Consider the following 26,834-nt stretch of genomic DNA (forward strand, 5'->3'; position numbering starts at 1 on the left):
ACACCGATCAGTTCATGATGTTTAATTTCTTTGTACAAAAAATCGTTAACATTTTCACACTTAAAACACTCAGAAGTGAGGGTCATTCTAGTACCATGTTTTGTTGAACCATACTTATTTTCCAACATCGCAATGCTTGTAACAGTTCTGTTTATATATTGTGAAACTGCTATTTTTGACTGTTATGAACTCATCACCCATTTTAGCAGTATTAATAAGAGTAATTTTACAAACTTATGCTCAAAATTAATACTTTGTTTTATATGGGTTCTGCACTATATTTTCCACTTATGATAAAAGCCAAGATGCAGCAATAATCCCCTGTTTAAAGTACATGCTTAAATTCCAGATTTTTTTCTTCCAAATTCCTTAATGTAAATGAAAAAGTATAAGAAAATCATACAGTAGACTAAATTCTCCACCCCTCGACACCAGGATTGCAAATCGCGACCGGGCGGAGAATTGAGCATCCGGCCGAAATTGAGGTTCATACTAAGTGCCAAACTAACCACAATGCTCCGCTCCGCCCTCCCACCCACCCGCCCTCTACCGCAGCGGGATCAAGGTTCACACCCACGCACCAGCGGGAGGATGCTAATGGGTCTTAATGACCCACTTGCATCCACTTAGCAGCCCGGGCACTGTATTCTCTGGCCCTGCCTGATTCTCCAGACTGGGAATGACGTAAATAGGATTTAAAACAGGTCTCACCAAACGTGAGCCTGATGTGGAGGACCGTGCAGTGGACCAAGGGGGTAACTCCTTAAGGGAGTTGCCCCCATAGTCCATCCTAGACACCTTAACTGGGGACCCCCAAAAACATCCAAACTAAAGGGACCTCCCACTCAGACCCCATAACTAAAGGAACCCCCCCACTGAGACCCCATAACTGGGGGCACCCCCTCCCCAGGGCCCCTTAACAAAAAGGACCCCCACACAAGGACCCCTAAATAAAGGAACACCCACAAGACCCCCTAACAAGTGAGACCCCCAAAATAGAGCCCACCCCTTAGCACTGCTGCCTCAGGGTGCCGTGGTCCCAGGTTCGATCCTGGCCCTGGGCCACTGTCCGTGTGCAGTTTGCACGTTCTCCCTGTGTTTGCCTGGGTCTCGCCCCACAACCCAAAGATGTTGTTGGGGATTGACCCCTTAAATTGGAAAAAAAAATTAATTGGATACTCTAAATTTATTTAAATCACACCCCTTCAGGTTTGAGTGATGATGAAGTGCTGAGATGGAAATGGAATTCCCTTAACTCTCTTTGATGTGGTAGATGTTTGTAAACAATGTGGGTGTTGTCCTTATTAATGGGGTCTCCCTATTAATGGGGTCTCCCTATTAAGGGGTCTCCCTATTAAGGGGTCTCCCTATTAAGGAGATCCCTGTGGGACGTGTCCCTATTAAAGGGTCCATGTGGGGGGTTCCCTTTTAAGGGGGTCCCTGTGGAGGGTGGATCCCAATTTAGGGGGTCCCTGGAGGTGTCGATCAGGTCACTTACATACTTGGGGGAAGGGGGCACCCAGAATATCCGGAGGGGGGGGCAAGAAACTGATTTGCGGTGCAGTGGGGGTCTGTCCGTCCGCGGAACTGCGCTATCGGGCCACCCACTCAAATTGGCAGCCCAATAGCGGGCTTCCTTGGGAATTCTTCATATTCCTTGCCATGCATTAATTTGCATGGCGAGGGATACTGAATTACTCTGCGATCGGGGAGCGCAAATCACGTGCGATTCATCACCGGCAGGAGAAAATAGTCGCCCAAATGAAGAATCTCACCCAGTAAGTTTACATACCCTGGAGAGCTGTAATTCAAATGTCAATCATTTTGATATACCTTATACCATGTTCTGCTTCACATAGGTGAAATTGTTTTTATAATTCCTGGTGGGAGAAATGGATAAGTGAATTAGCCTTGTTTACTCGCCTCTGTGTGGTGTCAGGCCTTGGTCAAATTAAGAAAGTACCTCAATAATAGTTGTTTCTGCAGATGATCCAGTTATAGTATGGTTTAAACCCCACCAGCACCCAATAAAATAGCTTTTACTGTTGCACAATATCTATATTAAGTCAAAAAATGTTAAAAAATAAAACTAAATGGAATTTAAGCCAAATTATTCACCAGATTAATAGATGTGTACTCAAATTAAAGGAATGTGACCATCAATGTATCAGCAATTACATTGTATAACAATTACCTTATTAAACCAATTGCATTGTTAAAGACAAGTGATGAGCATTAGTTTACCTACAAATGGGCACAGCTGTAACAGTGGGATGGAAGGTATTGAAAGAGTTGGTCACTTTGCTGAGCTCAAGAATAAAGCTGCTTGAAGTAAAAGATTAGGTTAAGGCTCATTCTTCCACCATATACAATTATTGGAATTAACAGTGACAACGGTTTTCTCTGGTGCCTCGCTATTCGCTATATTTATTAATGACTTGGATAACACGGTACAGAGAGCAACATAACTGACATTGGAAGCAAAGTAAATAACAACATTACAAAGATGCATTGATAAATTTAATGTGTGGGCAAAACTGTGGATGGATTTCAATACAGGGAAATGTGAGGTCATCCATGTTGAACCAAAAAAGGATTGGGATCAAAGTATTTTTCAAATGGTGACAAGGAAAGTAAAGATCTAAATTGATGTTGGGGTCCATGTAAACAGATCACGAAAATGTAATGGTCAAGTACAAAAATGGTAATTAAAAAACTAATAGTTAGCTTTATATCTAGATGTCTAGGATATAAAGGGGAGCAAATTGTTCTACAATTATACAAAGAACTTGTTCAACCACATCCAGAGTATTGAGTACAGTTCTGGACAGCACACCTTTATTGGCCATTGGAAGGTTTGCAGTGCAGATTTCACCAGAATAGTACCAGACTCCAAAGTGTTACATTATGAGGAAAAATTAAATTAGTTGCCTTTAATTGCCTGGAATATAGAAAGTTAAGACACAATGTGATTGATGTTATTAGCACTGGGACTTTGTGCTGCCGTTTGCATCGTGCGTGATGGCAGCGGGAGTGCAAAATCTCATGAGATGCTCAAATCACATTATGCGTCGTCAGGAAGTCCCATCACGATCATCCCTGCTCATGCAATTGGACATTGGGAATCCCATTAGGAGAAATATAAATCTAGTTATCAGGCCTCTACACCTGATAATCCTATCCCATCCACCCATTACATTATCCATTCACACTGACGTGAAGTACAACTGGTCTCCCATGTTGTGCGCCTCGCGGGCAGACCCGCCAGAGGAGCTCAGCTAAGTGCATTGCTCAGTGGGGAGAAGGTGGTGGTCAGTATCGGGGAGGGGGTGCTGGGAGCAATGTTCTATTTTTACTTTTTTGTATGGGCAGCCTTTAAAAATGTCACCCGATCTTTAAGAAACTAAGTTGTTCGTGGGGCAGACTCAGAGTGACGTCGTGGGACACACCCCTTGGATTTATTTTTTCAAAGTTCCTCCTGGTACAACAGAGAAAGCAGCCATTAAGGCAGGAGGCTTCACTGCTACTTTTCCCCACCTGTTGCCACCATAAAATCATGGTCAATCTGATTATAACATTAGCTCTGCAATCCCACATAGCTCCTGTAACCTTTCACCCTGTTGCTTAACAAAAATTTGCCTATCTGTCTTAAAAATATTGAAAGACTCTGCTTCCACTGCCTTTTGATAAAGTGAGTTCCAAAGACGCATGACCCTCTGAGAGAAAAACCTCTGTCTTAGATGGATGACCACTTACTTTAGAACAGTGACCCCTAGTTCTAGTTCCCCCAAGAGGAAACATCCTTTCTGCACCCACCCTGTCAAGACCCCTCAGGATTTTATATGTTTCAATCAAGTCATCTCTTACTCTTCTAAACTTCAGTGGATACAAGCCTAGCCTGTCCAACCTTTCCTCATAAGACAATCCACCTATTCCATGTAGGGGCTGGTTTAGCACACTGGGCTAAATAGCTGGCTTGTAATGCAGAACAAGGCAGCAGCACGGGTTCAATTCCCGTACCAGCCTCCCTGAACAGGCGCCGGAATATGGCAACTAGGGGCTTTTCACAGTAACTTCATTGAAGCCTACTTGTGACAGTAAGTGATTATTATTATTATCTAGGAAACGTTCTCCGAACTGCTTCTAATGCATTTACATCCATCTTTAGATAAGGAGACTAATACTGTACACGGAATAAGGAGACAGTACTCCAGATGTGATCTCACCAATGCCCTGTATAACTGAAGCATAACCTCACTACTTTTGTATTCTATTCCCCTTGCAGTAAACAATAACTTTTTTTGGCTTATTTGCAGAACCTGCATTTTATCTTTTTGGAATTCACGCACTAGGGCACCTAAATCCCTCTCCTTCTCGGAGCTCTGCAATTAGTCACTGTTTAGATAATATGCTTTTTTTAATCGTCCTGCCAAAATGGACATTTTTACATTTTCCCACAATACATTCCATTTGCGAGGTCTTTGCCCACTCACCGGGCAGCATGGTAGCACAGTGGTTAGCACTGATGCTACACAGCGCCAGGGTCCCAGGTTCGATTATTGGCTTGGGTCACTGTCTGAGTGGAGTCTGCACGTTCTCCCTGTGTCTGCGTGGGTTTCTTCAGGGTGCTCCGGTTTCCTCCCACAGGTCCCGAAAGACAGGCTGTAAGGTGAATTGAACATTCTGAATTCTCCCTCTGTGTACCCGAACAGGTGCTGGAATGTGGCGACTAGGGGCTTTTCACAGTAACTTCATTGCAGTGTTAATGTAAGCCTACTTGTGACAATAATAAAGATTATTATTCTGAATTGTACTAATCCAGAATAAGTAGGAAGTATTCCATGACATTCCTCACTTTATGCCTTGTTGATTAAGTCTTTGGGGAGTCGGAAGCTGAGTTGCTCACTGCAGAATGCCTAGCTTCTGACCTAGTCTTGTAGCTGCGGTATAGACTATAAAGATTTATTTTTTTAATTAACTTCACAATTTATTTTCCTACTTATCCCTTCGGTCCCTTCATCAAGTCATTTATGTAAAAAATTCATCAAATGCTTACTGACTTTTTAATGTCAAAAATTATATTTTTCTGTTTGATGACTTCCATTTATTTACTCAAGGGTCTTCAAATTATACTGTACAATATGCTGCAGTACTTCATTAAACTTTATATATACCTGGGTTATAACCAAAACTGAATTAAATGTTAAACATGATCATTTAAAATGGCATTACTGATACTCTTGTTAAATTTGTGTTCCATAGATAATGAATTTTTTACCTACTGAAGACACAAGTCATATGGATTCACTCTCAACTTCAGGTGATACAGCCTCCGCAGATCCACTTTCAGCAAACACAAGGACCCCTAGCTTGGAGATCTCTTTGGCTGATGAAACAAACCAGCAGGTGCCTGGGAGATCAAAGGTGAAGGAGCTTTGGTGGCATGTCAATGAACGTTCATGATAACTAAGTATTTCCAGATTTATTCTCTGCATTTATAATAATTTTGGGAGTAAATGGTGTGTGTAGTCTTTGATTATGGTGGCTTGGTAATGTATGGATATGCATGTTTTTGCAACCTTTTGCTCAATTTTCTTGGCAGTTGTCAGGGATTATTAAGGAGTTTGCACTTTAAGAATATAATTATTGAAAACTGCCTGCTAATTTATACTAATTTATTTTGCTACAAAACTTGATTTTGCAAAGCTGCTACAATCATGAAAAGTTCTGAATGGGTTGAGGCTATTCTTTATTCTGTTAACCATATGCTCATATCAAAGTGGTTGATATCTGCATGTTTACTATAATACTTTGGTGCCTTGGAGAATACTTTATTGCCCTAAGTCCATACTTGCTGGTATCCAGCCAAAATATTACACTGCAGCTCTTCAAAATTTACCCATGGTATTTCACACACAAGTGGATACAATCAGCAGTCCAAGAAGGACACTGTTGCTGTTGCTGACATGAAGGTGGGTGAGAAATACACTCTAATTTCTAAGTGTTTAATTAAGATGTATAGTAAAAATAATTATTTAAGGAAAAATATAGTTCCAAGATAAAAGCAGACTGTTTGAAGCATTTTTAAAATTCTAAGTTACTTTTAATTTACACTGTTAGGAATTAAACTATAACCATATAAAATTGTACTTAAATCTGTGTATTTTAGAGTTAATTTCCATTATTTCTTATTCATACATCCTACATAAATAGCAGGTTGTTGTTTTTTGACATTTTCTAAATATTCTCTTAGATTATTGGGGTTCTGTTCTGCTTTCTGCTACCATGTTGTTAAAATTGAGGTGCTCATCCACCCAATAGGAAATCTAACTGCTGTCAGAAACAGGTGCTGGTAAAGATTGGCCCCTTATTGTCACTAAGCACTTAATGCTGCATTAAAGCAAAACTCTGGAAACACAACCAGGACTGAACTGCATGGTACAGGAAATTGAAGCTTATAAGTGAGGAGTGGGAAATACTGTGAGATATTGGATAGGATAAACATAGTGAGAGAGGAGTTATTAAGGGGCTGAGCATTTTTGAAAGGGGATGAATCACCAGGCCTGGGTGAAAATCCTGTTGCCAACATTAAATCAGCCTTCTGTCTTTTGTACATATCATTGGAAATGAACTTTCCAAAGATGTAGCCAGATATTAAGTAACTTTACAGGCAGCAAAGGAGTGACAGTGCAATAAATGTAAACAACAATCAGCAAAGAGGCCTGTAAACAAACAAGTAAAACTTAAACATAACTCATTCCAAATAATTGTTCAGATTCAATCCCATTTCATTTGTGTATTTTATATTTTTACTAATACCTGTCGATTTATTTTCTCCCAGACATTAATTACTCTCCCATTTCTAATATGGGATGACAGCAATAGGAACAGACAGACAAAATATGAAATGAAGCAGGCCATTTGGTCCCTCAAACCTGTCTACCATTTAATAAGATCATGTTTCTGTTGAGTTCCACATTCCCATCTACCCCGATAATGTTTGATTCCCTTGCCTAACAAGAATCTATCTAATTCTGCCTTAAAGATATCCAGTGATCCTGTTTCCACCTTCATCTGAGAAAGAGTTCCAAAGTCTCACAATCTTCTGAGAGAAAAAAGTTCGCCTCATTGTATCTTATAAGGGCGATCCCTAATTTTAAAACGGTGCCCCCTAGTTCTGGACTTACCCACACGAGGAAACATCCTTTCAACGTCCACCTTGTCAATACCGTTCATGATATTATACTCTTCAATCAAGTCACCACTCACTTCTAAATACTCCTCTTGTAATAAAGAATAGCATTCTTGATTACATGCTGCACCAGCATGCTAATTTTTTGAGACTCCTGCACAAGAACACCTAAATCCATCTGCATCTCAGCATTCTGCAGTCATTCCCCATTCAATTAATACTCTGCTTTTTTTATTCTTACGAAGTGAACAACTTCACACTTTCCCACATTATACTCTACGTGAACAACTTCACACTTTCCCACATTGTACTCTATCTACCAGATTTTTGCCCACTCAGTCTCAACCTATCTATATCCATCGGCAAACTCTGTCTGTCTTCACAAAATATTTTACTACCTATTTTTGTGCCATCTTCAAATTTAGCTACCATGCCTTGGCTCCCCTCATCTAAGTCTTCGATGTAATTTGTAAAAATTTGAGGCCTCAGCGCACACTTCACTCATCACATGCTGCCAATCAGACAAAGACCAATTTATGTACACTCTCTGTTTTCTGCCAGCCACAGCCAATCTTCTTGAATAGAGAGGTTATATTTGCTACTTTCCAGTCTGATAGAACCTTTCCAGAATCTAACGAATTCTGGAAAATTAACACTGACGTATCTACTATCTCATTAGCCACCTCTTTTAAGACCCTAGGATGAAGTCCACCTGGACCTGCCAGCCCGCAGCTCCATCATTTTGCTCAATACTGCTTTCCTAGTAATTGGAATTTAACCAGATTCCTCTCTCACCTCCACTTCCCGATTTACAGCTATTACAGGAGTGTTTCTTGTATGCTCTATAGTGAATATAGAAGCAAAGTATCTGTTCATTGCATCGCTGTTGCCTTATTATTTACCCATTCTCACTTCCTAATAATCATGGCTGATCCCTTTAAACCCAAGAGCTAAATCTAATTCCTTCTCAAAATTACACAACGTTTTAACCTCAACAACGCTCAATGTGTGCGAATTCCACAGATTCACCACTCTCTTGGTGAAGAAATTTCTCCTCACCTCAGTCCTAAAAGATTTACCCCTTATCCTCAAACTGTGACCCCTAGTTCTGGACTCTCCGACCATCGGGAACATTCCTTCAGAATCTACCCTGTCGAATCCTGTTAGAATTTTGTAAGTTTCTATGAGATTCCCTCTCACTCTTCTAAACTCCAGTGAATACAATCCTAACCAATTTAGTCTCTCCTCATATGACAGTCCTGCCATCCCTGGAATCAGCCTGGTAAACCTTCAGTGCACTCCCTCTATAGCAAAAACATCCTTCCTCAGATAAGGACACCAAAACTGCACACAACACACGAGGCCTCACCAATGCCCTATACAATTTCCGTAAACCACCTCTATTCCTATACTCAAATCGCGGGCCAGACCCCTTTTGAGTCCCCGTCCCCCCCTACAGGCCGCCCCCCCCAGCGTTCCCGCGATGTTCCCGCCGGCAGTGACCAGGTGTGGACGGCGCCGGTGGGAACCTGTGTTGGGCAGGCCGCTCGACCCATCTGGGCCGGAGAATCGCCGCTCGCCCGTTACAAACGGCGTGCGGCGATTCTCCGAGCGGCCAGCCGTGATTCTCGCCGCGCCGGTTTGGGGGGTTGGGAGAATCGCGTGCGGGTGCCGGGGCGGCTTGGCGGGACTCGCATGGCGCCCCGGCAATTCTCCCACCCAGCGTGGGGAGGAGAATTTCGCCCTTAGTTTCTGCGTCCAAATCATTCATATATAGTGTGAACAGTTGGGATCCTAGCACAGATCCCTGCGGTACCCCATTAGTCACTGCCTGCTAATCAGCAAAAGACCTATTTATTCCAACTTTTTGCTTCCTGTCTGCTAACCTGCTTTTTATCCATCTCAAGACACTACCTGTAATCCCATGAGCTTTAACTTTATATATTAATCTGCAATGTGAGACCTTGTCAACAGCCTTCTGGAAGTCTAAATAAACCACATCCACCGTGTTCTCCCTGGTCAACTCTACTAGTTACATCTTCAAAGAATTCTAGTGGATTTGTCAAGCATGATTTTCCTTTTGTAAATCCATGCTGACTTTTTCTGATTATACCACTGCTATCCGAATGCTATGCAATGAAATCCCTGATAATGGACTCCAGCAACTTCCCTACTACTGACATTAGGCTCATTGATCTATAGTCCCCTGTTTTCCCTCTCCCTCACTTTATGAATAGCGGAGTTACATTCGCTACCTTCCAATCTGGAGGAACCATTCCAGAGTCCAAAGAATTTTGGAAAATGGCCACCAATGGATCTACCATTTCTAGGGCCACTTCCTTCAGGACCCTGGGATGCCGATTATTAGGCTCTGGAGACTTGTCCGCCTTCAATACCATTAATTTCCCCAAAACCATTTCTTTACTAATACTAATTTCCTTCAGCTCCTCACTAAAACTTGTGCTTCTCAGAACTTCCGGTACATTATTCATGTCTTCCTTTCTGAAGACCGAAGCATTTAGTTTTGAATTTACTCTTTACATTCCTAGCTAGCGTCCTCCTATTCTAATTTCTTTTTCCTGATTAACATTTTCGTCATTCTCCACCACGCAAGGACCCACAGAACCCATGACCAATGACACAAGGTTTCTTAGGTGGACAATCAACTCATTAGCGAGCGATTGCCAAAGAAGACCATTCTTTATATTCTGACCAATCATCTGATCTGCCACTATCTTTACGCAGTTACATGTTTTTTCCTTCAGTTTGATCATTCCTTAACTTTAGTTAAACATAGATAGTGACTTCTCATTTGGAATTTTTCTTTGCAGGAGGAATATACTTATTCTGAGTATTCTGAATTATCCCCTTAAATATCTGTCACAGCTTCTTTATTTATCTATCCCCTGGCCTAGTACCCCCGTTCACTTCACCAAGCTCAGCTTGCATGCCCACATGGTTGCCCTTATTTAAGTTTAAAATACTATTCTTAGACCTGTTGTTCTCCCTGTCAAAGTAGATGTAAAATTCAATCATGTTGTGGTCACTGCTACCTAGTCTTTACTCTGAGGTCATTACTTAATCCTGTCACATAACCTATTAGTAAACAAAGCTGACCTATTTCCAAAAAATGTCAGCTTGACAAAAAATAATTATTGACCCTTGCACAAGGCTCAATAGATATCTAAATAGCCAGTCGGCAAGTCAGAGTAACTTTTATAAAATTAATTTGGAGTACCCAATTATAATTTTTTTCCAATTAAGGGGCATTTTAAGCGTGGCCAATCCACCTACCCTGCACATCTTTGGGTTGTGGGGGCGAAACCCACGCAAACACGGGGAGAAGGTGCAAACTCCACACGGACAGTGACGCAGAGCCGGGATCGAATCTGAGACCTCGGCGCCGTGATGCAGCAGTGCTAACCACTGCGCCACCGTGCTGAGTCAGAGTAATTTTAAGATGGTTTATTCAGAACTAGTTAGATAGAAGAAGTGCATGACCCATAACATCAGTTGAGAGCAGTGTACTGATCCCAGAGGACAATCGGGCAGTTGGTACAAATGTGTTGATCTCAGTAGCTGTGATAACAGCATTCTGCTCTTTGGTCAAAGCATTTGGAAACTCTTCCCTGTATCTTCCTCTGGTTCATCTTACATCTGAAGAAGACAGCTGCCCAATGAGCACTGTCACCTCACAAGCGCCTCCAGTACCTCCCCCCTTGTGCTGATGCACCTGTTAATATACTCTTTTTTGGCGGGCTGGTTGCTTTACTCTTTGTCAATCACCTATTCCAACCCTTTTGACCAGTGGATATAGGCCAAGTATCCAAACTGTCAAGAGTGGTTTATCATCCTGCTCGAGGTCAGTTTTTTAGTTTACATCATTTCGGTCGAGGCTGACCGTCATTTCCTGGCCTTCTCTAAACATAGAAATGGAGTACACAGGACACCAGCTTAACAACTTAGAAACATCAACATGTCAATCTGAACTAAGATAATGGTGGATGAAGGACAGTAAACTGATCAAAGTAACTTTAAATATTGCAGAAGAACGGTTGATTTTGTCATTTGTATGGGTGGGTGAGGTGGTGAGGATTCGGAAGACAGTACTTCAGAGAGAGCAACAGATGGGGGATTTGGCTATACCGAATCTGATGTGTTACTATTGGACGGCGAATGCCGAGAAGGTGCAGGGCTGAAATAGGGAGCCGGAGGCAACGTGAGTGAGAACGGAGGCAGGCTCTTGTAGGGCGTCGGGTTGCGGGCGCTGCCGATGATGCCGCTCCCATTTGCCCCAGGGAAATACTTAGGTAGTCCAGCTTCGTAGCCACGTTGAAGCTATGGAGGCAACTTCGGCAGCTTTTTAAGTCGGTGGTGGGGTCGAAGTTGATGCTGGTTCGAGAGAGTCATGTGTTTGAGCCATCGAGTCTGGACACTATGCTTTGGGAGTGGGAGAAGTGGGGGGAAGGGGGGGTGATGGAAACTAAGGACCTATTTTTGGAAGGGCAGTTTGCGAGTTTGGAGTAGTTGGCAGAGAAGTTTGGGATTCTGCGGGGGCAGGCTTTTAGGTATATGCAGGCGCAGAACTTTGCAAGGAAGGTTTTCCCAACGTTTCCAGTGACTCCTCCCTCCTCGCTGGAGGGGGTGTTATCGGTGATAGGGCTGGAAGGGGTTCATCTCGGCGATTTATAGGTGGATTTTGAAGGAAGATATGGTGTCGCTGGAGGGAGTTAAGGCCAAGTGGGAGGAGGAGCTGGGGGTGGCTTTGGGGATGGGTTTGTGGTGTGAGGTGTTGCGATGGTGAATGCTTCAACCTCGTGTGCGAGGCTGGGGTTATACAGTTAAAGGTGGTGCACAGGACGCAACAGATGAGGTCGAGAATGAGCCAGTTGTTTGAGGGGGTAGAGGACACTTGTGCGTGGTGTGGGTGAGGTCCGGCCAACCATGTACGTAGGTTCTGGTCCTGCCCGAAGCTGAGAAATTTTGGGGTTCATTTTTCAGCACTGCATCGCTGATCTTGGTTGGTTGGTGTTGGTTGGTAGAGTGGGGGGGGGGGGTTGTTGTTCTTGTTGTTTTACATTTTTTTTTATGTATAAAGTGTTAAAAAACAAATAAAAATATTTTCCAAAAATAAATAAATATCTCAGAAGAGCAGCAGATTAAACACAAAAGTTGAGACTTACGTTATAGCGAATGTAGTCCAGAACAGAAGTGTCATCTTGATGTCAAGCGAAGTCCAGGAATTTGAAGCTAAGTTCAAATCCCATTATGTAGAGGAGAGACTTTGATAGACGTGCGTTATTCATGTATTATTATTTACTGGTACTGCAGAATTTACAGGTTTAAAATGATCGATAATTTGTTTGAATTTTCTAAAGAAAATTAATGATAACATATTAATGATGTTGAATGTCTGTATAATGTTGAATTCTACCGTTCACTTGGCATCACATACAATCATGTATGTTCCTAATTCTTAGGACATTGAATTCATGACTGAGGATGATGAACTTTCTGGATCCACAAGTGAGCTTCCATCAGCTCTTGAGGGCAATGATAGCTTCAGCCTTGAGATAACAGAACCAGAAGAAAAGGGTGATGGAGATGTTGATCAGTCAGGGCTTTCAAGGTGAGTTAAACTTCACATTGTCTTCAATACATTTGTGTTTAAGATTATTGTTAATGTAGATAATTTGCCAACATTATATAGGTTTAAAAGAAGGAAGTTTAATATTTAGACTTGATTTAATTTAGTTGCATGCAGCCTAATTACTGGATCCCAAATTAACCCTTTTAAAACTGACGTGGTTCAACGGAGATAGAACCATCAGACAAAGATTCAGACATTGATTAGCAAATAATACAAAAGTTTATTGAACATAAGCAAAATAATCAACAATACACTTCTCAATCAATTAATTAACTAATCAAGCAATACTAGACTTCATGGCCAGGATTCTCCGACCCCATGCCGGGTCGGAGAATCGCCGGGGTGGGGGGGAGGGGGGGGCGCGAGAAACACACAATGCCGCCCCGACGCCAGCTCGCCGATTCTCCTCCGCCGATTTTCGGGCGCCCACGGGATCACCGCCGCGCCGGTCGAGAGCTGTTGAAAGCGGCCCTCCCCAGCGATTCGACGGGTCGAGTGCCCGCCGGGTACGGCCAAGCCCTGCCGGCGTGGGTTATGTATGGTCCCACACGGCGGGACCTCAGAGTTCTGTCTGCGGGGGCCATCCTGGTGGGGGGGGGGGGGGGGCGGGGGGATCCGACCCCAGGAGGGGTGCCTCCACAATGGCCTGGCCCGCGATCGGGGCCTACCGATCGGCAGGCAGGCTATTTCCGTGGGGGCCTATGTTCCTCCACGTCGGGCCCCTGTAGGGCTCTGCCATATTGCCCGGGGGCCGGCGTGGAGACGGGAACCTACGCGCATGCGCGAACTCGCGCCGGCCGTGGCGCGCATACACGATCTTGCGCCGACTGCGGCACTCTTGCGCAAACTCAGGCGTTCAGGCACCGGAGCTGCGGAGACCACTCCAGCACCATACCAGTTCCCTAGGAAGGGTTGGATAGCTGACAGGTGAGGCCCGTTGACGCAGGAGTGGCTCGCGCCACTTTTCACGCCGCGTCAGAACTTGGCCGCAGGATTGGAGAATCCCGGCTCATATATTCAAATGGGTTGCCATTCCAGAAGAAGCAGAAAAGAATCTCAACCCTTTGCCCCAACAGCCTCTTCCTCTGAAGGAACCTGCACTAATCAGGGTCTACGCTGACAGGAATTCTGCCTCTGTCCCTGAACCCAGTACTCCACTACCGATCCCTATGCCAACAGGAAGTCCTTCTGCCCTTAAGCATCTGAAGATAAAACCAGTTTCCCTCTCCTTGGTGTACAGAAACAAAATGATTCCGGACTTCCGGGTGCGGCGATGACCAGCTAAGTCGCACGTTTCGGCAGCTCCCGGTGGAACGGACTTTTGGGCTCTTAATAAGAGCCCCAACGGCAATTTTAACGGCTAAAAGCACTGTGCGGTAAACCAGAAGGGAATCCCCCCTGGATACAGATGGAAAAAGGAGAGGAAAGTGGCCGGATTGCGGTGGATCCTTTGGAGCAGCGGCAAGGAAGGCAAGCAAAAACCAAGATGGCGTCGGAAGGTGGCAGTTTAATATGGGGCCCTGAACAACACGAGTTTTTGAAACGCTGCGTGGAAGAGCTTAAAAAGGAGATGAAGAAGGAGCTGTTGGCCCCGATATTACAGGCGATCGAAGGGCTAAAGGATGAGCAAAAGACCCAGGAGCGGGATCTTCGGGTCGTGAAGGCAAAGGCTGCCGAGAACGAGGACGATATACAGGGCCTGGTGGTGAAGACGGAGATGCACGAGGCACACCATAAACGATGTGTGGAAAGATTGGAGGTGCTGGAGAATAACGCGAGGAGGAATAATTTAAGGATTCTTGGTCTTCCTGAAGGTGCAGAAGGAGCAGACGTCGGGGCATATGTGAGCACGATGCTGCACTCGTTAATGGGAGCGGAGGCCCCGGCGGGTCCGCTGGAGGTGGAGGGAGCATACCGAGTGATGGCGCGAGGACCGAGAGCAGGAGAAATTCCTAGAGCCATAGTGGTGAGATTCCTCCGTTTTAAGGACAAAGAGATGGTCCTTAGATGGGCAAAGAAAACTCGGAGCAGTAGGTGGGAGAACGCGGTGATCCGCGTATATCAAGACTGGAGTGCGGAGGTGGCGAGAAGGAGGGCGAGCTTTAATCGGGCCAAGGCGGTGCTTCACAGAAAGAAGATAAAATTTGGAATGCTACAACCGGCAAGACTGTGGGTCACATATCAAGGGAGGCACCACTACTTTGAGACGGCGGATGAGGTGTGGACTTTTATTGTGGAAGAAAAACTGGAATAAGCGGGTTACCAAAAAAGAACGTTTGAAACAAAGTGGTGGGGCGAGTATGGGGCGAAGAGGGGGGAAAAAGGGGGGGAAAGATGAGTTTTATGTTATTAATCCTGCGATGCGGTAACTTTTCTCTCTTCCACAGGTGGTGGTGGAGGGAGGAAGGGAGGTGGAGGAGATGGGCCGTTGGCCATGGGGGGCGGGGCCAAAAGGGAAGCACGGGCTTTGTTCCCGCGCTATGATAATCATGGCGGGAATAGGGAAGCAGGAAGGAGGGGGCGTCGCACGGTGCGAGCCGAGGTCACGGGGGAAGCCGAGGTCGACCAGAGTTTGCTGACTTCTGGGAGCAACATGGGGGGTGTAACTACGCTAGTGGGGGATCTAGCGGGGGGGTGGGAGGGGGGAGTTACTGGGTTGCTGCTGCTGAGGAGAGGGGGGAGCCGGAATGGGGTGGGGTGGGCGGGGGGGGGGGCGCCGCCTGGGGGGGACACAGCTGCGTGGGAACCGGGTGAGGAGCTGGAAAAAGGGGATGGCTAATCGACATGGGGGGGGGTAAAAAGCCCCCCAACCCGGTTGATCACGTGGAATGTGAGAGGGCTGAACTGGCCGATAAAGAGGGCACGAGTACTCAAACACCTTAAGAAACTTAAGGCAGACGTGGTTATGTTACAAGAGACGCACTTGAAACTTATAGACCAGGTTAGACTACGCAAAGGATGGGTGGGGCAGGTGTTTCATTCGGGGCTAGATGCGAAAAACAGGGGGGTGGCTATACTAGTGGGGAAGCGGGTTATGTTTGAGGCAAAGACCATAGTGGCGGATAGCGGGGGCAGATACGTGATGGTGAGTGGCAAATTACAGGGGGGAGGTCTTGGTAAACGTATATGCCCCGAACTGGGATGATGCCAATTTTATGAGGCGCATGCTAGGACGCATCCCGAACCTAGAGGTGGGAAAGTTGGTAATGGGGGGAGATTTTAATACGGTGCTGGAGCCAGGGCTGGACAGGTCGAGATCCAGGACTGGAAGGAGGCCGGCTGCAGCCAAGGTGCTTAAAGATTTTATGGAGCAGATGGGAGGAGTAGACCCGTGGAGATTTAGCAGACCTAGGAGTAAGGAGTTTTCGTTTTCCTCCTATGTCCACAAAGTTTATTCGCGAATAGACTTTTTTGTCTTGGGAAGGGCGTTGATCCCGAAGGTGAGGGGGACGGAGTATACGGCTATAGCCATTTCGGATCACGCTCCACATTGGGTAGACTTGGAGATAGGGGAGGAAACAGAAGGGCGTCCACCCTGGAGAATGGACATGGGACTAATGGCAGATGAAGGGGTGTGTCTAAGGGTGAGGGGGTGCATTGAAAAATACTTGGAACTCAATGATAACGGGGAGGTCCAGGTGGGAGTGGTCTGGGAGGCGCTGAAGGCAGTGGTTAGAGGGGAGTTGATATCAATAAGGACACATAAAGGAAAGCAGGAGAGTAGGGAACAGGAGCGGTTGCTGCAAGAACTTCTGAGGGTGGACAGGCAATATGCGGAGGCACCGGAGGAGGGACTGTACAGGGAAAGGCAAAGGTTACACGTAGAATTTGACTTGCTGACAACGGGTACTGCAGAAGCACAGTGGAGGAAGGCACAGGGTGTACAGTATGAGTATGGGGAGAAGGCGAGCAGGTTGCTGGCCCATCAATTGAGGAAAAGGGGAGCAGCGAGGGAAATAGGGGGAGTGAGGGATGAGGAAGGAGAGATAGAGCGGGGAGCGGAGAGAGTGAATGGAGTGTTCAAGGCATTCTATAAAAGATTATACGAAGCTCGGCCCCCGGATGGGAAGGAGAGAATGATGTGCTTCCTGGACCGGTTGGAATGTCCTAAGGTGGAGGAGCAGGAGAGGGTGGGACTGGGAGCACAGATCGAGATAGAGGAAGTAGTGAAAGGAATTAGGAGTATGCAGGCGGGGAAGGCTCCGGGACCGGATGGATTTCCAGTCGAATTTTATAGGAAATATGTGGACTTGCTTGCCCCGATACTGATGAGAACCTTTAATGAGGCGAAGGAAAGGGGACAGCTGCCCCCGACTATGTCGGAGGCAACGATATCGCTTCTCCTAAAGAAGGAAAAAGACCCGCTGCAATGCGGGTCCTATAGACCTATTTCCCTCCTAAATGTAGACGTTAAGATTCTGGCCACGGTAATGGCAATGAGGATAGAGGATTGTGTCCCGGGGGTAGTCCATGAGGACCAAACTGGGTTTGTGAAGGGGAGACAGCTGAATACGAATATACGGAGGCTGCTAGGGGTAATGATGATGCCCCCACCAGAGGGGGAAGCGGAGATAGTGGTGGCGATGGATGCCGAGAAAGCATTTGTTAGAGTGGAGTGGGATTATTTGTGGGAGGTGTTGAGGAGATTTGGCTTTGGAGATGAGTATATTAGATGGGTACAGCTGCTGTATAGGGCCCCGATGGCGAGCGTGGTCACGAATGGACGGGGGTCTGCGTATTTTTGGCTCCATAGAGGGACGAGGCAGGGATGTCCTCTGTCCCCATTATTGTTTGCACTGGCGATTGAGCCCCTGGCAATAGCATTGAGGGGTTCCAGGAAGTGGAGGGGAGTACTCAGGGGAGGAGAGGAACACCGGGTATCTCTTTACGCGGACGATTTATTGGTGTATGTGGCGGACCCGGCGGAGGGGATGCCAGAGATAATGCGGATACTTGGGGAGTTTGGAGAATTTTCAGGATATAAGCTGAACATGGGGAAAAGTGAGCTGTTTGTGGTGCATCCAGGGGAGCAGAGCAGAGAAATAGAGGACTTACCGCTGAGGAAGGTGACAAGGGACTTTCGCTACTTGGGGATCCAGATAGCCAAGAATTGGGGTACATTGCATAGGTTAAACTTAACGCGGTTGGTGGAACAGATGGAGGAGGACTTCAAGAGATGGGACATGGTATCCCTGTCACTGGCAGGGAGGGTACAAGCGGTTAAAATGGTGGTCCTCCCGAGATTCCTCTTTGTGTTTCAGTGCCTCCCGGTGGTGATCACGAAGGCTTTTTTCAAAAGGATTGAGAAGAGTATCATGAGTTTTGTGTGGGCCGGGAAGACCCCGAGAGTGAGGAAGGGATTTTTGCAGCGTAGTAGGGATAGGGGGGGGGCTGGCGCTACCGAGCCTGAGTGAGTACTACTGGGCCGCCAACATCTCAATGGTATGTAAGTGGATGGGAGAAGAGGAGGGAGCGGCGTGGAAGAGATTGGAGAAAGCGTCCTGTAGGGGGACTTGCCTACAAGCCATGGTGACGGCGCCGTTGCCGTTCTCACCAAAGAAATACACCACAAGCCCGGTGGTGGTGGCTACTCTGAAAATTTGGGGGCAATGGAGACGGCATAGGGGAAAGACGGGAGCCTCGGTGTGGTCCCCGATCAGAAATAATCATAGGTTTGCTCCGGGGAGAATGGATGGGGGATTTGGAACATGGCAAAGAGCAGGAGTAACACAATTGAGAGATCTGTTTGTAGATGGGACGTTTGCAAGTCTGGGAGCACTGGCCGAAAAATATGGGTTGCCTCAAGGGAATGCATTCCGGTATATGCAACTGAGGGCTTTTGCGAGGCAACAGGTGAGGGAATTCCCGCAGCTCCCGACGCAGGAGGTGCAGGACAGAGTGATCTCAAAGACATGGGTGGGGGACGGTAAGGTATCAGACATATATAGGGAAATGAGGGACGAGGGGGAGATTATGGTAGACGAGCTGAAAGGGAAATGGGAAGAAGAGCTGGGGGAGGAGATTGAGGAGGGGCTGTGGGCTGATGCCCTAAGTAGGGTAAACTCATCGTCCTCATGTGCCAGGCTAAGCCTGATACAATTTAAGGTGCTACACAGGGCGCATATGACTGGAGCACGGCTCAGTAAATTTTTTGGAGTAGAGGATAGGTGTGCGAGATGCTCGAGAAGCCCAGCGAATCACACCCACATGTTCTGGTCATGTCCGGCACTACAGGGGTTTTGGGTGGGGGTGACAAAGGTGCTTTCGAAGGTGGTGGGGGTCCAGGTCGAACCAAGCTGGGGGTTGGCTATATTCGGGGTTGCAGAAGAGCCGGGAGTGCAGGAGGCGAAAGAGGCTGTTGTTTTGGCCTTTGCGTCCCTAGTAGCCCGGCGCAGGATACTGTTGATGTGGAAGGAAGCCAAGCCCCCGGGTGTGGAGACCTGGATAAATGACATGGCAGGGCTTATAAAGCTGGAACGGATTAAGTTCGTCCTAAGGGGATCGGCTCAAGGGTTCACCAGGCGGTGGCAACCGTTCGTCGAATATCTCACAGAAAGATAGAGGGAATGGAAAAGAAGAAGACAGCAGCAGCAACCCAGGGGGTGGGGGGGGGAGGAACCAGAGGGATTCTCAGGGATGTTAATATATAAGTATATAAGTATAAAATGTATAGGTTGTTGTTATAGATAATTGTATATTGGACGGTTAAAACATATTTTTGGAGAATATTTATCTTGGACAAGGCAGTTGCCATTTAGTTTTGTTTTTGTTTATATATTATTTATTTCTTGTTTATAAAACTGGCCATTGTTATTTATATTGTGATATTACTGTGTAAAGGATACACAATGTACTGTGATGGTTGGCCAAAGATTTTCAATAAAATATTTATAAAAAAAAAGAAACAAAATGATTCCCAAACACCTCTTTTATATCTAAATCTGGCATCACCCCACCTTGATCCAAAGTTGTTGCTCAATAGTTAATTGGTTAATAATAGTGGATCTAGCCATTTGCGCATGTTGCATTGAACGTAAAACAATGGATTATTATTTTGTTTTGGACCAGGGTTTAGAGAACCCCAAAGTGTATCATGGAGTTCACCTGACCGACAGCTTTTAATAGATTGTGGTATGGGGAGCGCACGGCCCACTGTACAGGTGTGGTACAGCGGAAATGGGAAAGTATTTTTTCAAACAAAACAATGTTTATTCTATGAACTCAAGTTAACCTTTTTAAAACAAACAGTGAATATCTTAGCAACCATTACTTCAAAGATAACCCCCAAAGAATACAACACTAAGTAATTTTAAGCTGTCCTTTTAACATCCAAAAGACTTAACAACCTTTAAACAGAAGCACATTGGGGTTTACATTCAATACTGAAAACATTTACATTTCTGAATTCACCAAATGATCAAGAGATAGTCCTTCAAGGCTGAGAGATCAACAGTACAGCTGCTTTGGCTGACTTCAGCTGCAACACACTGAAAAGCAAAAACAAAAAAACAGAGACACACCCAAGCTTTTCTCAAAGTGAAACTAAAAAGCAGAACCAGAGCTCAGCTCCACCCACACTCTGACATCACTGCAGTAACATGAGCAGCTAACCATTTCTTCAAGTGACATTCTCATGACAATTTCAAGATGTATTCTTTATCTTAATACTGCACAAATGCCCTATTGATTATGCCAGCACTGGGCCAGTCAAGGACAGTGTGTTTTATAGGTTCCTTTCTCACAGCTGTTGTTATGTTGCAGGCTTTTACTCCTAAAATAAGATTATTATTTAAAAATACAGAAATAAATATAATCCAATTATAGGGCACTTGAGGTATTTTCTTCCAATACAGTCATCTGCTGCTTATCGATAACTACTTCACAATATTATACTAAATTAACTTGTTGTAAAAGGCCAGCAACATAAACCTGGCTCCTTTTATGATGATGTGTTAGTCCAAAATGGCAATTTGACCTATTTGGTCTGTTACCGATACATGTTTGTATAAAGCCTTTAAAATAAAATAATGAAGCAGTGGCTAAGTGGTATTATCACTGTACTAGTAATCCAGAGAGCCAGGGTAATGTTCTGGGCACCCAGATCTGAATCCCACCACAGCACATGTGCAAATTTGGAATTAAAAGTCTAATGATGACCATGAAACCATTGTTGATTGTCATAAATATCCATTTTGCTCACTAATGTCCTTCAGGGAAGGAAACCGTCCCTGGTCTGGCCAGAATGTGACTCCAGATCCACAGCAATGTGGTTGACTGCCCTCTTAAATGGTCTAGCCAGTCACTCAGTTCTTTAAAAAAAAAATTTTTTTTAAAGTGCCCAATATTTCTTCCCAATTAAGGGGCAATTTAGCGTGGCCAGTCCACCTACCCTGCACATCTTTTGCTTGTGGGAGTGAGACCTACACAAACAAGGGGCGAATGTGCAAACTCCACACGGTCAGTGACCCGGGGCCGGGATCAATCCTGGGTCGCCAGCACTCTGAGGCAGCAAGGCTAACCACTGCGCCGCCGTGCTGCCCCAGCCGCTCAGTTCTAGGGCAATTAGGAATGAGCAAAAAATTGCTGGCCCAGCCAGCGTTGCCCACGTCCCACGAATGAATTCAAAAAACAAAAATTCCTACGAAAATAAAATCTAGGACAGATGCTATTAAAACTTCCAGACAGATGCTATTAAAACTTCCAAGGTTGAACATTTCTAGTTTGGTGGGGAGAGTGAAAGCTGATCTGGCAAAGTGGGATGGTCTCCCTCTGTCACTGGCGGGTCGGGTACAGGCGGTTAAAATGAACGTGCTGCCGCGATTTCTGTTTATTTTTCAATGCCTGCCGATTATCCTGCCAAAGGCTTTTTTCAGAGAGATTGAGGGAAGGATTACTTCGTTCATATGGGGAGGGAAGGTGGCCAGAGCTAGAAAGGTGCTGCTACAGAGGGGACGGCAGGCAGGGGGTTTGGGTCTTCCGAATCTGATGTATTACTACTGGGCGGCGAATGTGGAGAAGGTGCGAAGCTGGGTCAGAGGGGTTGATTCCCAGTGGGTCAGAACGGAGGAGAGTTTGTGCAAGGGGTCGGGATTGAAAGCACTAGCAACAGCGCCGCTCCCGATAGCCCCGGGGAAATACTCAGGGAGTCCGGTAATAATAGTTTCATTGAGAGTTTGGAGGCAGTTTCGCCAACACTTCGGGTTGGGGCAGGGTCAAGGGAAATGGCGATTCGGGGGAACCACAGATTTGAGCCAAGGAAGTGGGATGGAAATTTTCGGAAATGGGAGGAGAAGGGGATTAAGACACTAAAAGATTTGTTTCTTAGGGGTCGGTTTGCAGGATTGAAGGAGCTGGAAGCGAAGTATGGGCTGGAACAGGGAGAAATGTTTAGATACATGCAGGTTCGAGATTTTGCCAGAAAGGAGATATAGAATTTCCCGGTGGAGCCGGCCTCCACATTGCTGGAGGAGGTGCTGACGACAGGGGGACTGGAGAAGGGGGTAGTGTCAACTGTTTATGGAGCTATTTTGGAAGAGGAGAAGGCACCACTGGAAGGGATCAAAGCAAAATGGGAGGAAGAGTTGGGAGAGGATATGGAGGAAGGGTTCTGGTGTGAGGTGCTCCGGAGAGTGAATGCCTCCACCTCGTGCGCGAGGTTGGGGCTGATACAGCTGAAGGTGGTATACAGAGCACACCTCACGAGGGCGAGGATGAGCCGATTCTTTGAAGGAGCAGAAGGTGTGTGTGAATGTTGCGGGTGGGGGGGGGGCTAATCACGTTCATATGTTTTGGTCCTGTCCAAAGCTAGAGGATTACTGGAAGGAGGTTTTTAGGGTAATTTCTAAAGTGGTGCACGTGAAACTGAACCCGGGCTCCAGGGAGGCCATATTCGGGGTGTCGGAGCAGCCAGGGTTGGAAACTGGAGCGGAGGCAGATGTTGTAGCCTTCGCCTCGTTGATCGCCCGAAGGTGGATCCTGATGGGATGGAGAGCAGCCTCTCCACCCTGTGCCCTGGCGTGGCAGGGGGATCTGTTGGAATTCTTGACTCTTGAGAAGTTTAAGTTTGAACTGATGGGAAGGATGGAGGGGTTCTACAATTCATGGGCATTATTCATCATGCACTTTCAAGAACTGGATAACATCGAACATTAGTTGGGGGGTGTAGCGCACAAAGACTCCGAGAGACGAATAGAGTGAAGTCGATGAGGCTTTATTAAGCGTGACTGTTTCCCCCGCAGTTCAGTAGTAGACTACCTGCGGGGGAGGGCTCCAGGTACTTATACTCCGCCTTCAGGGCGGAGCAAGAGGTCAACGTCCAACCAGGACCCGGGATCTGTCAGCCAATGACATCATGGCTTCACAGTCCCACATGACCCCTAATGCATACTACCACATTCACCCCTTGTTAAAAATGAACCCGGCGGGGTGATGCTTCGCATGGTGGTAAGGGTTTACAAGGCTGGTCCTGGGAGGAAAACTTTCAATATAACAGTATGTACAAGGTTTTTTTTTTTTTGTTTCAACTATTTACAGCAATCGTCAGGAAAAGACAAAATGTTCTCATTAAAAGTCCACATTGTACTGTTAGATCGACGCCACGAGTCGGTCGGGCGGTCTGGTCGTCCGTGTCGATCGCCTCGGCCCCGGTGGTGGTGGTGCTTGTTCTGGTGTTGTCTTCTCCGGGAGCCTTACGGTTTCAGCTTGGGCTTTATTCCTGGTCGGGCCTGGGAGGAGGACTGATCCTCCTGGGAAGGGGGCGGTCGCGGGGTGCGGCGGTGGCAGGAAGGGGGGGGTTGGGTGATTGGTGTCGGGGTGGTGTGTGTGTTGCCGGCGGGCGCCAGATCTCGCAGAGAGACCGTGTCCTGTCGGCCGTCGGGGTACTCCACGTAGGCGTACTGCGGGTTCGCGTGAAGGAGGTGAACCCTTTCGACCAACGGGTCCGACTTGTGCGCCTGCACGTGCTTTCGGAGCAAGGTGGGTCCTGGGGCCGCCAGCCAGGTCGGCAGCGACGTTCCAGAGGAGGACTTCCTGGGGAAGACAAGGAGGCGCTCATGAGGCGTTTGATTAGTGCTAGTCCACAGTAGTGACCGGATGGAGTGGAGGGCGTCCGGAAGGACCTCCTGCCACCGGGAAACTGGGAGGTCCCTGGACCGTAGGGTCAGTAGGACGGTCTTCCAGACCGTGCCGTTCTCCCTCTCTACTTGCCCGTTCCCCCGGGGGTTGTAGCTGGTCGTCCTGCTTGAGGCTATCCCGTTGCTGAGCAGGAACTGGCGCAGCTCGTCACTCATGAAAGAGGACCCCCTGTCGCTGTGGACGTATGCGGGGCAACCGAACAGTGTGAATATGGTGTTCAGGGCTTTAATGACTGTGGCCGGGGTCATGTCAGAACAGGGGATGGCGAATGGGAAGCGGGAGCACTCGTCCACCACATTAAGGAAGTATATGTTGCGGTCGGTGGAGGGGAGGGGTCCTTTGAAGTCCAGACTAAGGCGTTCAAAGGGGCGGGAAGCCTTAATCAGGTGCGCACCATCCGGCCTGAAGAAATGCGGTTTGCACTCTGCGCAGATGTGGCAGTTCCTTGTGACTGTACGGACCTCCTCTAAGGAGTATGGGAGGTTGCGGGACTTGATAAAGTGGAAAAACCGAGTGACCCCCGGGTGGCAGAGGTCCTCGTGGAGGGTTTGGAGGCAGTTAATTTGTGCGTTGGCACATGTGCCGTGGGATAGGGCATCGGACGGCTCGTTCAGCTTTCCGGGACGGTACAAGATCTCGTAGTTGAAGGTGGAGAGCTCGATCCTCCACCTTAAGATCTTCTCGTTTTTGATTTTGCCCCGCTGTGCATTATCGAACATGAAGGCTACCGACCGTTGGTCGGTGAGGAGAGTGAATCTCCTGCCGGCCAGGTAATGCCTCCAATGTCGCACCGCTTCCACTATGGCTTGGGCTTCCTTTTCCACTGAGGAGTGGCGGATTTCTGAAGCGTGGAGGGTTCGGGAGAAAAAGGCCACGGGTCTGCCCGCTTGGTTAAGGGTGGCCGCTAGAGCTACATCGGAGGCGTCGCTCTCGACCTGGAAGGGGAGGGACTCGTCGATGGCGCGCATCGTGGCCTTTGCGATATCCGCTTTGATGCAGCTGAAGGCCTGGCAAGCCTCTGTCGACAGAGGGAAGGTCGTGGTCTGTATTAGAGGGCGGGCCTTATCTGCGTACTGGGGGACCCACTGTGCGTAGTATGAAAAGAACCCCAGGCAGCGTTTCAGGGCTTTTGAGCAGTGCGGGAGGGGAATATTCCATGAGGGCGCGCATACGTTCGGGATCGGGGCCTATTATCCCATTGCGCACTACGTAGCCCAGGAAAGCTAGCCGGTTGGTGCTAAAAACGCACTTGTCCTCGTTGTACGTGAGGTTCAAGGCTTTAGCGGTCTGGAGGAATTTTTGGAGGTTGGCGTCATGGTCCTGCTGGTTGTGGCCGCAGATGGTTACATTGTCGAGATACGGGAACGTGGCCCGCAATCCGTGTTGGTCAACCATTCGGTCCATCTCTCGTTGGAAGACCGAGACCCCGTTTGTGACGCCAAATGGGACCCTTAGGAAATGGTATAATCGCCCGTCTGCCTCGAAGGCTGTGTACTTGCGGTCACTTGGGCGGATGGGGAGCTGATGGTAGGCGGACTTGAGGTCCACGGTGGAGAAGACTTTATATTGGGCAATCCGATTGACCATGTCGGATATGCGGGGGAGAGGGTACGCGTCTAGTTGTGTGTACCTGTTGATGGTCTGGCTATAGTCTATGACCATCCTTTGCTTCTCCCCTGTCTTCACTACTACCACCTGTGCTCTCCAGGGACTATTGCTGGCCTGGATTATGCCTTCCTTTAGTAGCCGCTGGACTTCGGACCGAATGTAGGTCCGGTCCTGGGCGCTGTACCGTCTGCTCCTAGTGGCGACGGGTTTGCAATCCGGGGTGAGGTTCGCAAACAAGGACGGGGGTTGCACCTTGAGGGTTGCGAGGCCGCAGATAGTGAGTGGGGGTATTGGGCCGCCTAATTTGAAGGTAAGGCTCTGTAGATTGCACTGGAAGTCTAATCCCAGTAATGTGGGGGCGCAGAGTTGGGGAAGGACGTGGAGCCTGTAGTTTTTGAACTCCCTCCCCTGCACCGTTAGGGTAACTATGCAGAAACCTTTGATCTGTACGGAGTGGGATCCTGCAGCTAGGGAAATCTTTTGTGCGCTGGGATAGGTGGTCAAGGAACAGCGTCTTACCGTGTCGGGGTGGATAAAGCTCTCCGTGCTCCCGGAGTCGACTAGGCATGGTGTCTCGTGCCCGTTTATCAGCACCGTTGTCGTCGTCGTCTGGTGTGTCCGGGGCCAAGCTTGGTCCAGCGTTATTGAAGCGAGACGTGGTTGTAGTAGTGGAGCGTCTTCTTCGAACCCCATGGAGCCGTCGACACTGGGGTCCGTTGTTGCCGTCCAAGATGGCATCGGGGATGAACAAAATGGCTGCCCCCATGCATCGCACATGGCTGGGGGGTCACAAGATGGCGGCGGGGGTGGAAAAAATGGCCGCCCCCATGCGTCGTACAGGTCTGGGGTGGTCCAAGATGGCGGCGCCCTTCCTCCCCTTGTGGTGGCCGGGACCCAAAATGGCGGCGTCTGCGGGTCGCACATGGGGCGCTGGGGGGGTTGGGGAGCGTTAGGAACGCGCGGGGCTCCCTCATCTCTGGGGACAGCGGTGGTCGGGACCCAAATTGGTAGCGACGGCGGGTCATACGTGGGGCGCGGGGGGGGGGGTTTTGGGGGGCGTTAGAGCCGCGCAGAACTCCCTCTTCTCCGGGGAGAGCGGTGGTCGGGACCCAAAGTAGTAGCGCCGGCGGGTCATACATGGGGCGCCGGGGGGGGGGGGGGGTTGGGGAGCGTAAGCGGCGTGCAGGGCTCCCTGTTCACCCGGGACCGTGGTGGTCGGGACCCAGAGTGGCTGCGCCTGCGGGTCGTACA

The 26,834-nt window shown here is 47.6% G+C and overlaps 1 protein-coding gene across 6 annotated transcripts in view; it reads left to right on the forward strand.

The window, feature by feature from the left end:
- LOC140391931 (protein furry homolog) overlaps window positions 1-26,834 on the forward strand; it is a 790,380-nt gene that overhangs the window by 692,773 nt on the left and 70,773 nt on the right. For all 6 annotated transcript variants that reach the window (XM_072476991.1, XM_072476992.1, XM_072476988.1 and 3 more), the window contains 2 exons: window positions 5,263-5,424; window positions 12,673-12,821. In XM_072476991.1, coding sequence (XP_072333092.1) covers window positions 5,263-5,424; window positions 12,673-12,821 — 311 coding nt within the window. The remainder of the gene's footprint in view (window positions 1-5,262; window positions 5,425-12,672; window positions 12,822-26,834) is intronic.

This window comes from Scyliorhinus torazame, chromosome 15 (genome assembly GCF_047496885.1).
Source record: "Scyliorhinus torazame isolate Kashiwa2021f chromosome 15, sScyTor2.1, whole genome shotgun sequence".
Taxonomy (NCBI): domain Eukaryota; kingdom Metazoa; phylum Chordata; class Chondrichthyes; order Carcharhiniformes; family Scyliorhinidae; genus Scyliorhinus; species Scyliorhinus torazame.